The sequence below is a fragment of the Haematobia irritans genome, chromosome 4, assembly GCF_050003625.1.
Source record: "Haematobia irritans isolate KBUSLIRL chromosome 4, ASM5000362v1, whole genome shotgun sequence".
NCBI lineage: Eukaryota > Metazoa > Arthropoda > Insecta > Diptera > Muscidae > Haematobia > Haematobia irritans.
In genome coordinates this window covers 25,115,126-25,131,305 of record NC_134400.1, presented here as the reverse complement: position 1 = coordinate 25,131,305, position 16,180 = coordinate 25,115,126, and the positions used below count along the sequence as shown (strand labels likewise).

General features: G+C 25.0%; 1 protein-coding gene across 2 annotated transcripts in view; it reads right to left on the bottom strand.

The window, feature by feature from the left end:
* Positions 1 to 331: 331 nt before the first annotated feature.
* LOC142233840 (uncharacterized) overlaps positions 332 to 16,180 on the bottom strand; it is a 55,348-nt gene continuing 39,499 nt past the window's right edge. For both annotated transcript variants that reach the window (XM_075304902.1, XM_075304901.1), the window contains exon 2: positions 332 to 1,029. In XM_075304902.1, coding sequence (XP_075161017.1) covers positions 805 to 1,020 — 216 coding nt within the window. In that variant the 5' untranslated portion in view covers positions 1,021 to 1,029 and the 3' untranslated portion in view covers positions 332 to 804. The remainder of the gene's footprint in view (positions 1,030 to 16,180) is intronic.

The following is a 16,180-nucleotide window of genomic DNA, read 5'->3' as shown; positions in this document are numbered from 1 at the left end:
CAAATTTAAGAATTCAAATCAAGGCGTTATATCATCATTTACACGATATGTTTATGATTTCTCTAAAACTCAAACAAAATTGGTTCTCATAAATGCAAAATCTGATCTAGTCTTCATAGGTAGAATCTTTAAAATTATCTTCGGGAAGCGTGTTGGTAAAACTGATCTGCTTGGGAGAATACTATCAAGTAACCCGCTACGGCGAAGAGTAAACTGTTATATTTGATTCATGGTGGTGGCTATTTAAGATACGGCCCGGCCGAACTTACTACTGTATATACTTGTTAATTATTAATCATTAACACAATTTCACATAAAAAATGTCAATGAATTGATATTAAATCATATAATTTTTTATTTAGTTTATTTTTATTTGTTTACTACAACTACAATGGAAACACTTATTAACTAAAGAGATTTTTCATTTGTACGAACACATTAGTAATATAAATACACCCAAAGAAGGAATATGATCACTCAAAAAATGTTTTAGGAGCAAAATATTATATTGTCACGGGAAACATAAACCATATTTTTTCCCACCAAACATAACATGCTTGCCGAAATCAGATATATAATTTCTAATAAAAATAATATGATTGCAATAAACATGTTATATGTTTCCTTGAAAAAGTATCATTAGGCTCTTGGAACTTTTTTGGGGTAATCATAATCCTTTTCTACGTGTATAGAAATACATCAAACTTAATACATAATTTTTGTTTTAATATCGAAAGCTAATTTCCCTATGCTTTCCATTAAACGAAACTTGGGATTATTATGCCCTTCTGAAGTCTTGTATTTTCATTTTTTATTTTCGGAAAATCGATAATCATTTCCACCCTCACGACAGCTTCGGTTATGCAATTGTGAGGTCATTGCTTCTCCATCATCATAATCCTTTGGCGGTGTAGGCGGTCTAGCCATATTTCCATAACCATTTGATGTGGTGGCCAATCGAGGTTCAAATTTTGGTCTAGGTATACGAATTTGTTTGATTTCCGTTATAAATGATTCCATAGCTGTTTTCTGAAAAAATAAATAAATAAAAAGAGAATTAATTTTAAGATAAGGAATAGGGTGAAATATTTCCAATTTTCAATTAAAAAATTGATTTAAACTATTAGTTAATAATTAAAAATATTAAATTTTTAAATAAACAACAAACTGATTCAATTCACCTCAGGGAAGTCAGTTAAATTTTTTTTTTAAATTTTTAATTAAAAAATTAATTGAAACAATCAAAATCTACAGAAAAAAAAATTCCTACACCCTCAAAAAAAATCGCTTCTTTAACATATGTTCCAAACATATTTTGCAGGAAGCACATATATTATTGCATACTGCCGAAACATTAATATGTTTGTTTTATGTGAACATATTATATGTTTGGAAGCATTTGGAGCCAAAAATATTATATGCTTGGAAGAATTTTTCCCAAACACGATTGTGCTCATTCCCTAACATACTCGTAATTTTCACTTCCACGAATTTTTTTAGTTATTGGCACCTTTCTCTGTAATACAAATAATGTTGAAGAAATTATTCACTTTTATAAATTTTTTAAATTTTACCTTTCGCCTGCACGGAGAATCGAACCGAGGACCATACAGTTTGTAAGCCAACACACTATCCACTGGGCTACGTAGCTGTTATAGTCACCAGTAGATAATTATCGTTTTAAGTTACATTTATATAGCATAGTTTGCAGCGCCCACGAGCCTATGCAAACATAACATTATTTAACAGAAACATACATTTGTTTGCCACGTGGAGCAGTGGTTAGCATGTCTGCCTTGCATGCAAAGGGTCGTGGGTTCAATCCCTGCTCCGACCGAACATTTTTTTTTTTTGTTTTTTTTTTTTTTTTAATTTACACATTTATATTTATACTATATTAATTTTTTTTAAATGAAACTTCGAAATGTGCGTTATTAAAGATTTATAGTCAGTAACAGTGCTTGATATAAACGAAATTGACTGATTTTTGGATAAAATATTATTTTTTATTGCAAAAATAACAATCTTGTAATAAAAAACTGTTTTTGTACAAAACTTTAAAATTTGGAAGGAATTCAAAAACTAACAAAAGAAGAACGTGGAGTCGAGTATAAACATACATACATAATTTTATAATATAAACATAAATTTATTTAGGAGTGAACAGTTTTTTACTAGCATTTAACACCATCGCTCTAAAATGCCTTTTATTTTTCTTTAATAATTCATTTTAAAGAAAATAAACTTTTTAAATTGTTTTAGCTGTAAAACTCGAACTTAATGCCCGCTTTTATATTTGATGGTGTCCGTCAACTCCTCGTGGACTACTTTTTAATAAAGAGGAACTAAAGTTTGTTTTTTTTACATTTTACTGTGTAATTTTTCACTATTTCCTCCTTATTTCAGTTTACTGTCCCAACTCTAAAAAGAGTATAGTGGCCTTTCGTTATTTTTATGAAGACCCCTGATTTCTTTTAACGAACCAAGAAAAAAATTGTGCCCATAATGCCAAAATGATAAACAAAACACATGTCTACATACATAAAATGCTGCTCTCAAGGCGAAAACATAAGCTGTTTGTTTTTCAAATGTCTATTCTCTTGGTTCAGAATGTATATTCTCTTTATTCAAATTAAATAATATTTAGACTTAAACATATCAAATTTTTGGCCTTATCATAAAACAGTTTTCCGAAACAACATACAAGCGGTTTCACAGAAATTGTTCTCTTTTGACTCTTTTGCTGTGTTATATTGATATCTTTCGTCAACTCTCCCGGTTTCCATCACTATTTCTCTCTATACTCTCTCTGTCGCTTTGAATAAAATATCACAACATATGTATGTTTAGTCGAAATTTGTAAATTTATATATGTTTGTATTCACACATATGATTTTTATGAAACATTCATGCCCCAAACATAATATATTCTAACATATTAACATAGATGTCCCAAACATTTAGTGTTAGTTCAGGAACATTACATGTTCGCACTTAAATATATTGTGGTTTAAAATCGTGCCCGAAACACATTTTGTTTATATCGGAACATATGAAAAACATATTTTTCTAACAGTGTATAGAAATAAAATTTTGGCACAATTTTGACAAAATTGTCTATAGAAATAAAACTTGGAAAAATGTTCTATAGAATCAAAATTTTCTATAGAATGTTGCTAAAATTTTCTATAAAAATAAAATTTTGACAAAATTTTCTATAGAAATAAAATTTTGACAAAATTTCTATAGAAATAAAATTTTGGCAAAAATTGCTATATAAATAAATTGTTGGCCAAATTTTCTTTAAAAATAAAATTTTGATAAAATTTTCTATAGAAATAAAATTTTGACAAAATTTTCAATAGAAATAAAATTTTGACAAAATTTTCTATAGAAATAAAATTTTGACAAAATTTTCTATAGAAATAAAATTTTGGCAAAAATTGCTATATAAATAAATTGTTGGCCAAATTTTCTTTAAAAATAAAATTTTGATAAAATTTTCTATAGAAATAAAATTTTGACAAAATTTTCAATAGAACTAAAATTTTGACAAAATTTTCTATAGAAATGCAAATTTGACAAAATTTTCTATAGAAATAAAATTTTGACAAAATGGTCTATAGAAATAAAATATTGGCAAAAATTGCTATATAAATAAATTGTTGGCCAAATTTTCTTTAAAAATAAAATTTTGATAAAATTTTCTATAGAAATAAAATTTTGACAAAATTTTCAGTAGAAATAAAATTTTGACAAAATTTTCTATAGAAATCAAATTTTGACAAAATGTTCTATTGAAATAAAATCTTGACAAAAATGTCTATAGAAATAAATTTTTGACCAAATTTTCTATAGAAATGAAATTTTGAAAAACTCTTTTATAGAGATAAATTTTTGACCAAATTTTCTATAGAAATAAAATTTTGACAACATTTTCTATAGAAATAAATTTTTGACAAAATTTTCTTTAAAAATAAAATTTTGATAAAATTTTCTATAGAAATAAAATTTTGACAAAATTTTCTATAGAAATAAAATGTTGACAAAATTTTCTATAGAAATAAAATTTTGACAAAATTTTCTATAGAAATAAAATTTTGACAAAATTTTCTATAAAAATAAAATTTTGCCAAAAATGTCTATAGAAATAAAATTTTGACAAAATTTTCTATAGAAATAAAATTTTGACAAAATTTTCTATAGAAATAAAATTTTGAAAAAATGTTCTATAGAAATAAAATATTGGCAAAAATTGCTATATAAATAAATAGTTGGCCAAATTTTCTTTAAAAATAAAATTTTGATAAAATTTTCTATAGAAATAAAATTTTGACAAAATTTTCAATAGAAATAAAATTTTGACAAAATTTTCTATAGAAATCAAATTTTGACAAAATGTTCTATTGAAATAAAATCTTGACAAAAATTTCTATAGAAATAAATTTTTGATCAAATTTTCTATAGAAATGAAATTTTGAAAAAATCTTTTATAGAGATAAATTTTTGACCAAATTTTCTATAGAAATAAAATTTTGACAAAATTTTCTATAGAAATAAATTTTTGACCAAATTTTCTTTAAAAATAAAATTTTGATAAAATTTTCTATAGAAATAAAATTTTGACAAAATTTTCTATAGAAATAAAATGTTGACAAAATTTTCTATAGAAATAAAATGTTGACAAAATTTTCTTTAGAAATAAAATTTTGACAAAATTTTCTATAGAAATAAAATTTTGACAAAATTTTCTATAGAAATAAAATTTTGACAAAATTTTCTATAAAAATAAAATTTTGACAAAAATTTCTATAGAGATAAAATTTTGACAAAATTTTCTATAGAAATAAAATTTTGACAAAATTTTCTATAAAAATAAAATTTTGACAAAAATTTCTATAGAAATAAAATTTTGACAAAATTTTCTATAGAAATAAAATTTTGACAAAATTTTCTATAGAAATAAAATTTTGAAAAAATGTTCTATAGAAATAAAATATTGGCAAAAATTGCTATATAAATAGTTGGCCAAATTTTCTTTAAAAAAAAAATTTTGATAAAATTTTCTATAGAAATAAAATTTTGACAAAATTTTCAATAGAAATATAATTTTGACAAAATTTTCTATAGAAATCAAATTTTGACAAAAGGTTTTATTGAAATAAAATCTTGACAAAAATTTCTATAGAAATGCAAATTTGACAAAATAAAATTTTGACAAAATGGTCTATAGAAATAAAATATTGGCAAAAATTGCTATATAAATAAATTGTTGGCCAAATTTTCTTTAAAAATAAAATTTTGATAAAATTTTCTATAGAAATAAAATTTTGACAAAATTTTCAATAGAAATCAAATTTTGACAAAATTTTCTATAGAAATCAAATTTTGACAAAATGTTCTATTGAAATAAAATCTTGACAAAAATTTCTATAGAAATAAATTTTTGACCAAATTTTCTATAGAAATGAAATTTTGAAAAAATCTTTTATAGAGATAAATTTTTGACCAAATTTTCTATAGAAATAAAATTTTGACAAAATTTTCTATAGAAATAAATTTTTGACCAAATTTTCTTTAAAAATAAAATTTTGATAAAATTTTCTATAGAAATAAAATTTTGACAAAATTTTCTATAGAAATAAAATTTTGAAAAATTTTTCTATAGAAATAAAAATTTCTATAAAAATAAAATTTTGACAAAAATTTCTATAGAAATAAAATTTTAACAAAATTTTCTATAGAAATAAAATTTTGACAAAATTTTCTATAGAAATAAAATTTTGACAAAATTTTCTATAGAAATAAAATTTTGACAAAATTTTCTATAGAAATAAAATTTTGACAAAATGTTCTATAGAAATAAAATATTGGCAAAAATTGCTATATTAATAAATAGTTGGCCAAATTTTCTTTAAAAATAAAATTTTGATAAAATTTTCTATAGAAATAAAATTTTCACAAAATTTTCAATAGAAATAAAATTTTGACAAAATTTTCTATAGAAATCAAATTTTGAAAAAATGTTCTATTGAAATAAAATCTTGACAAAAATTTCTATAGAAATGCAATTTTGACAAAATTTTCTATAGAAATAAAATTTTGACAAAATTTTCTATAGAAATAAATTTTTGACCAAATTTTCTTTAAAAATAAAATGTTGATACAATTTTCTATAGAAATAAAATGTTGACAAAATTTTCTATAGAAATAAAATTTTGACAAAATTTTCTATAGAAATAAATTTTTGACCAAATTTTCTTTAAAAATAAAATTTTGATAAAATTTTCTATAGAAATAAAATTTTGACAAAATTTTCAATAGAACTAAAATTTTGACAAAATTTTCTATAGAAATGCAAATTTGACAAAATTTTCTATAGAAATAAAATTTTGACAAAATGGTCTATAGAAATAAAATATTGGCAAAAATTGCTATATAAATAAATTGTTGGCCAAATTTTCTTTAAAAATAAAATTTTGATAAAATTTTCTATAGAAATAAAATTTTGACAAAATTTTCAATAGAAATAAAATTTTGACAAAATTTTCTATAGAAATCAAATTTTGACAAAATGTTCTATTGAAATAAAATCTTGACAAAAATGTCTATAGAAATAAATTTTTGACCAAATTTTCTATAGAAATGAAATTTTGAAAAACTCTTTTATAGAGATAAATTTTTGACCAAATTTTCTATAGAAATAAAATTTTGGCAACATTTTCTATAGAAATAAATTTTTGACAAAATTTTCTTTAAAAATAAAATTTTGATAAAATTTTCTATAGAAATAAAATTTTGACAAAATTTTCTATAGAAATAAAATGTTGACAAAATTTTCTATAGAAATAAAATTTTGACAAAATTTTCTATAGAAATAAAATTTTGACAAAATTTTCTATAAAAATAAAATTTTGCCAAAAATGTCTATAGAAATAAAATTTTGACAAAATTTTCTATAGAAATAAAATTTTGACAAAATTTTCTATAGAAATAAAATTTTGAAAAAATGTTCTATAGAAATAAAATATTGGCAAAAATTGCTATATAAATAAATAGTTGGCCAAATTTTCTTTAAAAATAAAATTTTGATAAAATTTTCTATAGAAATAAAATTTTGACAAAATTTTCAATAGAAATAAAATTTTGACAAAATTTTCTATAGAAATCAAATTTTGACAAAATGTTCTATTGAAATAAAATCTTGACAAAAATTTCTATAGAAATAAATTTTTGATCAAATTTTCTATAGAAATGAAATTTTGAAAAAATCTTTTATAGAGATAAATTTTTGACCAAATTTTCTATAGAAATAAAATTTTGACAAAATTTTCTATAGAAATAAATTTTTGACCAAATTTTCTTTAAAAATAAAATTTTGATAAAATTTTCTATAGAAATAAAATTTTGACAAAATTTTCTATAGAAATAAAATGTTGACAAAATTTTCTATAGAAATAAAATGTTGACAAAATTTTCTTTAGAAATAAAATTTTGACAAAATTTTCTATAGAAATAAAATTTTGACAAAATTTTCTATAGAAATAAAATTTTGACAAAATTTTCTATAAAAATAAAATTTTGACAAAAATTTCTATAGAAATAAAATTTTGACAAAATTTTCTATAGAAATAAAATTTTGACAAAATTTTCTATAAAAATAAAATTTTGACAAAAATTTCTATAGAAATAAAATTTTGACAAAATTTTCTATAGAAATAAAATTTTGAAAAAATGTTCTATAGAAATAAAATATTGGCAAAAATTGCTATATAAATAGTTGGCCAAATTTTCTTTAAAAATAAAATTTTGATAAAATTTTCTATAGAAATAAAATTTTGACAAAATTTTCAATAGAAATATAATTTTGACAAAATTTTCTATAGAAATCAAATTTTGACAAAAGGTTTTATTGAAATAAAATCTTGACAAAAATTTCTATAGAAATGCAAATTTGACAAAATAAAATTTTGACAAAATGGTCTATAGAAATAAAATATTGGCAAAAATTGCTATATAAATAAATTGTTGGCCAAATTTTCTTTAAAAATAAAATTTTGATAAAATTTTCTATAGAAATAAAATTTTGACAAAATTTTCAATAGAAATCAAATTTTGACAAAATTTTCTATAGAAATCAAATTTTGACAAAATGTTCTATTGAAATAAAATCTTGACAAAAATTTCTATAGAAATAAATTTTTGACCAAATTTTCTATAGAAATGAAATTTTGAAAAAATCTTTTATAGAGATAAATTTTTGACCAAATTTTCTATAGAAATAAAATTTTGACAAAATTTTCTATAGAAATAAATTTTTGACCAAATTTTCTTTAAAAATAAAATTTTGATAAAATTTTCTATAGAAATAAAATTTTGACAAAATTTTCTATAGAAATAAAATTTTGAAAAATTTTTCTATAGAAATAAAATTTTCTATAAAAATAAAATTTTGACAAAAATTTCTATAGAAATAAAATTTTAACAAAATTTTCTATAGAAATAAAATTTTGACAAAATTTTCTATAGAAATAAAATTTTGACAAAATTTTCTATAGAAATAAAATTTTGACAAAATTTTCTATAGAAATAAAATTTTGACAAAATGTTCTATAGAAATAAAATATTGGCAAAAATTGCTATATAAATAAATAGTTGGCCAAATTTTCTTTAAAAATAAAATTTTGATAAAATTTTCTATAGAAATAAAATTTTCACAAAATTTTCAATAGAAATAAAATTTTGACAAAATTTTCTATAGAAATCAAATTTTGAAAAAATGTTCTATTGAAATAAAATCTTGACAAAAATTTCTATAGAAATGCAATTTTGACAAAATTTTCTATAGAAATAAAATTTTGACAAAATTTTCTATAGAAATAAATTTTTGACCAAATTTTCTTTAAAAATAAAATGTTGATACAATTTTCTATAGAAATAAAATGTTGACAAAATTTTCTATAGAAATAAATTTTTGACCAAATTTTCTATAGAAATGAAATTTTGACAAAATTTTCTATAGAAATAAGATTTTGACAAAATTTTCTATAGAAATAAAATTTTTGACAAAATTTTCTATAGAAATGAAATTTTTGACAAAATTTTCTATAGAAATCAAATCTTGGCAAAAATTGCTTTATAAATAAATTTTTGACCAAATTTTCTACAGAAATGAATTTTTTACAAAATTTTTTATAGAAACAAAAAAATTGAAAAAAATCTACAGAAAAAAATCCTATAGAAATAAAATTTTGGCACAATTTTGACAAAATTGTCTATAGAAATAAAACTTGGAAAATGTTCTATAGAATCAAGATTTTCTATAGAATCAAAATGTTGCCAAAATTTTCTTTAAAAATAAAATTTTGACAAAATTTTCTATAGAAATAAAATTTTGACAAAATTTTCTATAGAAATAAAATTTTGGCGAAAATTGCTATATAAATAAATTGTTGGCCAAATTTTCTTTAAAAATAAAATTTTGATAAAATTTTCTATAGAAATAAAATTTTGACAAAATTTTCGATAGAAATAAAATTTTGACAAAATTTTCTATAGAATTCAAATTTTGACTAAATGTTCTATTGAAATAAAATCTTGACAAAATTTTCTATAGGAATAAATTTTTGACCAAATTTTCTATAGAAATGAAATTTTGAAAAAATCTTTTATAGAGATAAAATTTTGACAAAATTTTCCATAGAAATAAAATTTTGACAAAATTTTCTATAGAAATAAAATTTTGACAAAATTTTCTATAGAAATAAATTTTTGACCAAATTTTCTTTAAAAATAAAATTTTGATAAAATTTTCTATAGAAATACAATTTTGACAAAATTTTCTTTAGAAATAAAATGTTGACAAAATTTTCTATAGAAATAAATTTTTGACCAAATTTTCTATAGAAATGAAATTTTGACAAAATTTTCTATAGAAATAAAATTTTGACAAAATTTTCTATAGAAATAAAATTTTTGACAAAATTTTCTGTGGAAATGAAATTTTTGACAAAATTTTCTGTAGAAATAAAATTTTTGCAAAATTTTCTATAGAAACAAAAAAAAATTGAAAAAAAAATCTGCAGAAAAACAAATTCCTATAGAAATAAAATTTTTGCAAAATTTTCTATAGAAACAAAATTTTGACAAAATTTTCAATAGAAACAAAAAAAAATTGAAAAAAAAATCTACAGAAAAACAAATTCCTATAGAAATAAAATTTTGACACAATTTTGACAAAATTGTCTATAGAAATAAAACTTGGAAAAATATTCTATAGAATCAAAATTTTCCATAGAATCAAAATGTTGCCAAAATTTTCTATAAAAATAAAACGTTGACAAAATTTTCTATAGAAATAAAATTTTGACAAAATTTTTTATAGAAATAAAATTTTATTTCTGGATGATTATCGTTGACCTTTTTATTTATCTTTAAGAATTACTTTTCATAGTTTCGGCTATAGGTCGATTAAAAACATAGATATGATGTTTTTTCTTTTATTTTTATTTCCAATATTTCGGTTGACTTCGTCAAAACCGTTTTCAAGGATTTGTTCTGGTGTGCACAGCTTCACATTCTGTTTTACACTGTACTGTGTAAAACAGAGTTCAGAGTTTTTAATCGACCTATAGCCGAAACTGTGAAAAATAATTCTTAGAAATAAAATTTTGACAAAATTTTCTCTAAAAAAATGAAATTTGGACAAAATGGTCTATTGAAATAAAATCTTGGCACAAATTTCTATATAAATAAATTTTTTACCAAATTTTCTTTAAAAATAAAATTTTGATAAAATTTTCTATAGAAATAAAATTAAAAAAAAAATTCTATAGAAATAAAATTTTGACAACATTTTCTATAGAAATAAATGTTTGACCATATTTTCTTTAAAAATGAAATTTTGACCAAATTTTCTATAGAAATAAATGTTCTATAGAAACGAAATTTTGACCAAATTTTCTATAGAAATAAAATTTTGACAAAATTTTCTATAAAAATAGAATGTTGACAAAATAGAAATAAAATTTTATACCGCATCTCCTATACCCTCGAGAAGTTAGTTCAGCTAGCTTTATACGTATTTATTTTTATATATGAAAGAGAATTTCTAGAGTATTTAATATAACTGCAAAATTGATTTCTGTTTTTTGATACCAATTGCCTTACGTTACGAGTAACAAATCGAGTTAACCACTACATTGCCTTAGTATCACATGTCTGATATTCTATCCAATGCACTCCTCTGCTCTGCTATGGAACATTCACCCAATCATTTTGTGAAGTTGATGTCATTCACCACTCAATGGCAATTAAACCACAATCAATTCAAACTTCAAGTATCACCCTTTGAAGATACATAAAACCGATACTCAAAAAAGTATCGGAGCGCTTACTTTTTTGATACATTTGTCAATAAATGCAATTAATACGTGGCCATTTTGATTGATGCAAATTCGATCGAATCGAAAGTCATTAAACTCACAGATACTCGTACTTGTATCTTGATACTCATAGAAGTCAATTAAGCATGAATAATGGCAACACAATCGAGAGTAAAATTTTAATACGGATGTGTGTAAGGGTTAGCGCGAATTGAAAGTAATTTTCCAGTGGTGAAATGTGATGAGATGGAGAGAAAAGTAATTCCCTTTATCTTGTTGTGAGGGATATGAAAATTTTATTGACATTTGATTTTATTATTTATTTTTTTTGTCATGAGGTCTCCGCTTAAACCGAACGATTTTTATATAAAACCTCAAAACAAATTCTTGTGAAGAAAGAATAAAATAGATGTTTTATGAAGGACTTTTTTATTTTTTGTTGTGCCCTTATATTTACATTTACCCCCTTTGAACTATGTCCATAGGAGAGAAGTCTCAAACCCAGGTCGAGGACGGCAACCCGAAAAAAAACATTTGATGCCAAAGAAAAAGTGAAAATCTCAAAAATCAAATTGGGGTTAATTTTCATTTGAAAGATTGCGGTTTATTTTCATAATGCAATGGAAACCTAAAAGATAATTTTAACCTTAAAAAAAAACTAAAAAAAATAGGTCCTTTTGTTTTCCATTTAATTTTTTTGGGGTCTACTCATTTAGGTCCCATGAAAATGAATCCCAACAAAATATAAACTGTGATCTACTTTCATAATGTAATGGAAACCAAAAAGTTTATGTACCATTAAAAAAAAAACTACAACAAATTGTGTTGTCGTTCTCCGTGTAATTTTTTTGGATCTTACTCATTTAGGTTTGGGACTCATTTTCATGGGGCCCATATTCAAGACCCCACATGAAAACGAAGCGCAATCCCAAACCGAAAATTGTGGTTCATTTTCTCTTGAACTATTGGTATCTATTTTTATAATGCAAACTGGGCCTAAAAATAAAACGAAGTTACTCCACAAAAAAAAAAAAAACGTAAAAATTTGGTGTTGTGTTTACCATATGATTTTTTCGGGTCCCACTTCATTTAGGTTTTGGGGCTTATTTTCATAGGGGCGCATATTCAGAGAGCTCAAAGTTTAAAAGCAGTTAGGTTTCATTTTTGTCAGGGCTCAGTTCTTTTAAATCAAAATTGAAAATTTTAACTTTAGTTTTTTTTTTTTTTTTTAATTTTATTTCAATTAATTTGTTTGGTGGTAATTTTCACAGGGCTCATATTTATTATAAAACGTCTCCCCACTTTTGTGGTCGTGTGGGTTTTCGGGCTCATTTTCCTGCGATCCATTTAGGTTTTGGGGCTCATTTTCATGGGGTTCATATTTAAGACCCCACATAAAAACTAAGCACAATCCCAAAACGAAAATTGGGGCTCATTTTCACTTTATTTTATTATGATATTTATTTTTATAATGCAAACGGACCCCAAAACTAAAATTAAATTATTCACAAAATAATTTTTACTTTATTTAAAAATGGGGGGGCTCATTTTCGTGTGACCAATAATAATAGCATCGTATTATACCTGGCCGTATGAAAATGAACCCCAAACTCCAAAAGAAAATGGACCCCAAATAAGTATCAACGATTCATAAGAAATATGAGCCCCTACAAAATGTAATGGAAGCATGAAAATCGACCCAAAAATAGTAAGAGCTTATTTTCACCATTGAGTAAAAACCCCATGAGAAAACAGTGTCAAAGCGAATATGAAAATAGACCCCACTTGAAATGGAAGGCCAATCTAAAAAATAAATTTGGGTTTTATTTTTATTTCTTAGGGTTCTACTTCAATTAGATTTTGGTTCTAATTTCAATGGGGCCCATATTTACAGTGGCAAAAATTTAATTTCCCCCCCCCACATATAATTGTTGCTGCTTATTTTCATAGAGACATACCCGGTCGTATGAAAATGAGCCCAAAAATCTAAATGAAAAATAACCCCAAGTAAGAAGTAATGATTCATAATAAATATGAGCTCCAACCTAATGTATGAAAAACGACCAATAATATTAGGGTCTTATTTTCAATATTGAGTAAAAACAACCGTGTTAAAACCAAAAGCGAATGTGAAAATAGTCCCCACTTGGAAATATTGGAGTTTATTTTCATAATGTTATATGACTTAAAAGTAATGATTCATAATATATATATGAGCACCAACCTAATGTATGAAAAACGACCAAAAATAGTAAGGTCTTATTTTCAGTATTGAGTAAATGCAAACAAAAGCGTATGTGAAAATAGTCCCCACTTGGAAATATTAGAGTTTATTTTCATAATGTTATATGACTTAACATAAAATATTTGGTGTTGTTGTAATACATAACTTTAATTTTTTTTAAATATATTTTTATTTTTGGTCCTATTTCATTTGGGCTTAGGGGTGCATTTCCATGGGTTCCATATTTATAGATCCATTATACCCTGAACCATACTGTTCACCAACATTTTCGAAGCCATACGATCGTAATTTCTATACGATTTGCATAAAATTGGAAATCTAGAGGTATTTTTGGTAAGGGAGCCACAGTGGTGCAAGGGTTGCATGCCCGCCTTGCATACACAAGGTCGTGGGTTCGATTCCTGCTTCGACCGAACACCAAAAAGTTTTTCAGCAGTGGGTTATCCCACCTCAGTAATGTTGGTGACATTTATGAGGATTTGAAAGTTTCTCTAATTGGTTTCACTGCAATGTGCAATGCCGTTCGGACTCTGCTATAAAAAGGAGGTCCCTTGTCATTGACCTTAACATGGAATCGGGCAGCACTCAGTGATAAGAGAAGTTCACCAATGTGGTATCACAATGGACTGAATAGTCTAAGTGAGCCTGATACATCGGGCTGCCATCTAACCTAACCTTGGGTCCACCAAACGGTACGCCGAATAAAGGGTGATACGGTCAAAATTTGGTCAAGGGAAAACGCGTATAAATCGGTGAAATCGTTTATTTAAAAAATCAAATTAAATTTATTTTTCAAGTTCAATTAGTATAAAATTCAGGAAAAATATTCAGTTAGGCTTTCGCTTTTCCAAATCCGAATTGCCGGGCCTCACGCTTGACACCTGCCATCAGATTTTGTACAGCCACCTTGTCCACCTTCTTCGCCGCAGAAAGCCAGTTTGCCTTGAACTGCTGCTCGTCCTTAGCAGTTTTTTTGGTCTTCTTTAGGTTCCGCTTGACAATAGCCCAGTATTTATCAATTGGGCGGAGCTCTGGCGTGTTGGGAGGGTTCTTGTCCTTGGGAACCATCTGCACGTTGTTGGCGGCGTACCACTCCATGGCCTTTTTACCGTAATGGCAAGATGCCAAATCCGGCCAAAACAGTACGGAACAACCGTGTCTCTTCAGCAAAGGCAGCAGACGTTTATTCAAACACTCTTTCACGTAAATTTCTTGGTTGACAGTCCCGGAAGCAATGAAAATACTGCTTTTCAAGCCACAGATGGCTTGCCAAACCAGATATTTCTTTGCGAACTTTGACAGTTTTATGTGCTTGAAAATATCTGCTACCTTTCCCCTTCCTTTTGCCGTATAAAACTCCTGTCCCGGAAACTGCTTGTAGTCGGCTTTGACGTAGGTTTCGTCGTCCATTACCACGCAGTCAAACTTCGTCAGCATCGTCGTGTACAGCCTCCGGGATCGCGCTTTGGCAGTCGTATTTTGTTTATCATCGCGATTTGGAGTCACTACCTTCTTGTAAGTCGATAGTCCGGGTCGTTTTTTTGGTTCGATGCACGGTTGTAGACGATACACCCAGCTTATTTGCGGCATCTCGGAGAGAGAGGTTAGGGTTTCGCTTGAAACTACCGGCAACTCTCTTTGTCGTCTCAGCGGCTTCCGGTTATCGATTTCCCCCCGATCTAGACTTCCTGGCTGTCGACAAACGTTCCCCAAACACTTTAATTACATTTGTAACGGTTGATTTGGCAACTTTTAGCGATTTTGCCAGCTTTGCGTGCGAGTAGCTCGGATTTTCGCGATGCGCGAGCAAAATTTTGATACGCTACTCTTCCTGCTTGGACGGCATTTTGACAACTGAAGAGTGAATTCCAAAATCAAAATAGGAGCAACATTCTACACACACACCTTCAAAATGAGGGGTGTTCAGGTTTTTTAAATGCAAAATTGAAAGAAATACGTCAAGTTTATATTGACCAAATTTTGATCGTATCACCCTTTATGGTGTACGATCAATATCGACCGATCTCAAGAGTTGCTTTGTTCGCCATCTAAACACTGCAAATTTTATCAGATAAGCCTTTAATTGGAAATCTGGCAATATTTGAGGTCCATAAACATATTAAAATTTTGATTTTTATCTGGCAATATTTGAGGTCCATAAACATATTAAAATTTTAATTTTTATCAGTATTAGTGATATTGCCTCTTTATACATAAACGGGTATTTAGTTCCTGTAAATTTACTCACACCTTATATATCTACAAAGACATCGGCATTTAATTTTCAAAGTATAAATTTAATTCAACTTTCAGTTTTAGTTTCCGGCTATAAAGAAAGTGAACATTAACAAGAGTTTTCACAGGTAATTAAGAGACCAACAAGCCAAAAAAAAAAACACACATAAACCCCCAAAAGACAATGAAAATCTACATGAACTAACGGTCACACAAAGAAAAGCGTCCAAACAAATTTTTTCAAAGCTAAATAATGACAAAAAACCTCAAAACGCTTAGGGTAATGTTGAAATTGTTAAACAAAAAATTGCTTGAA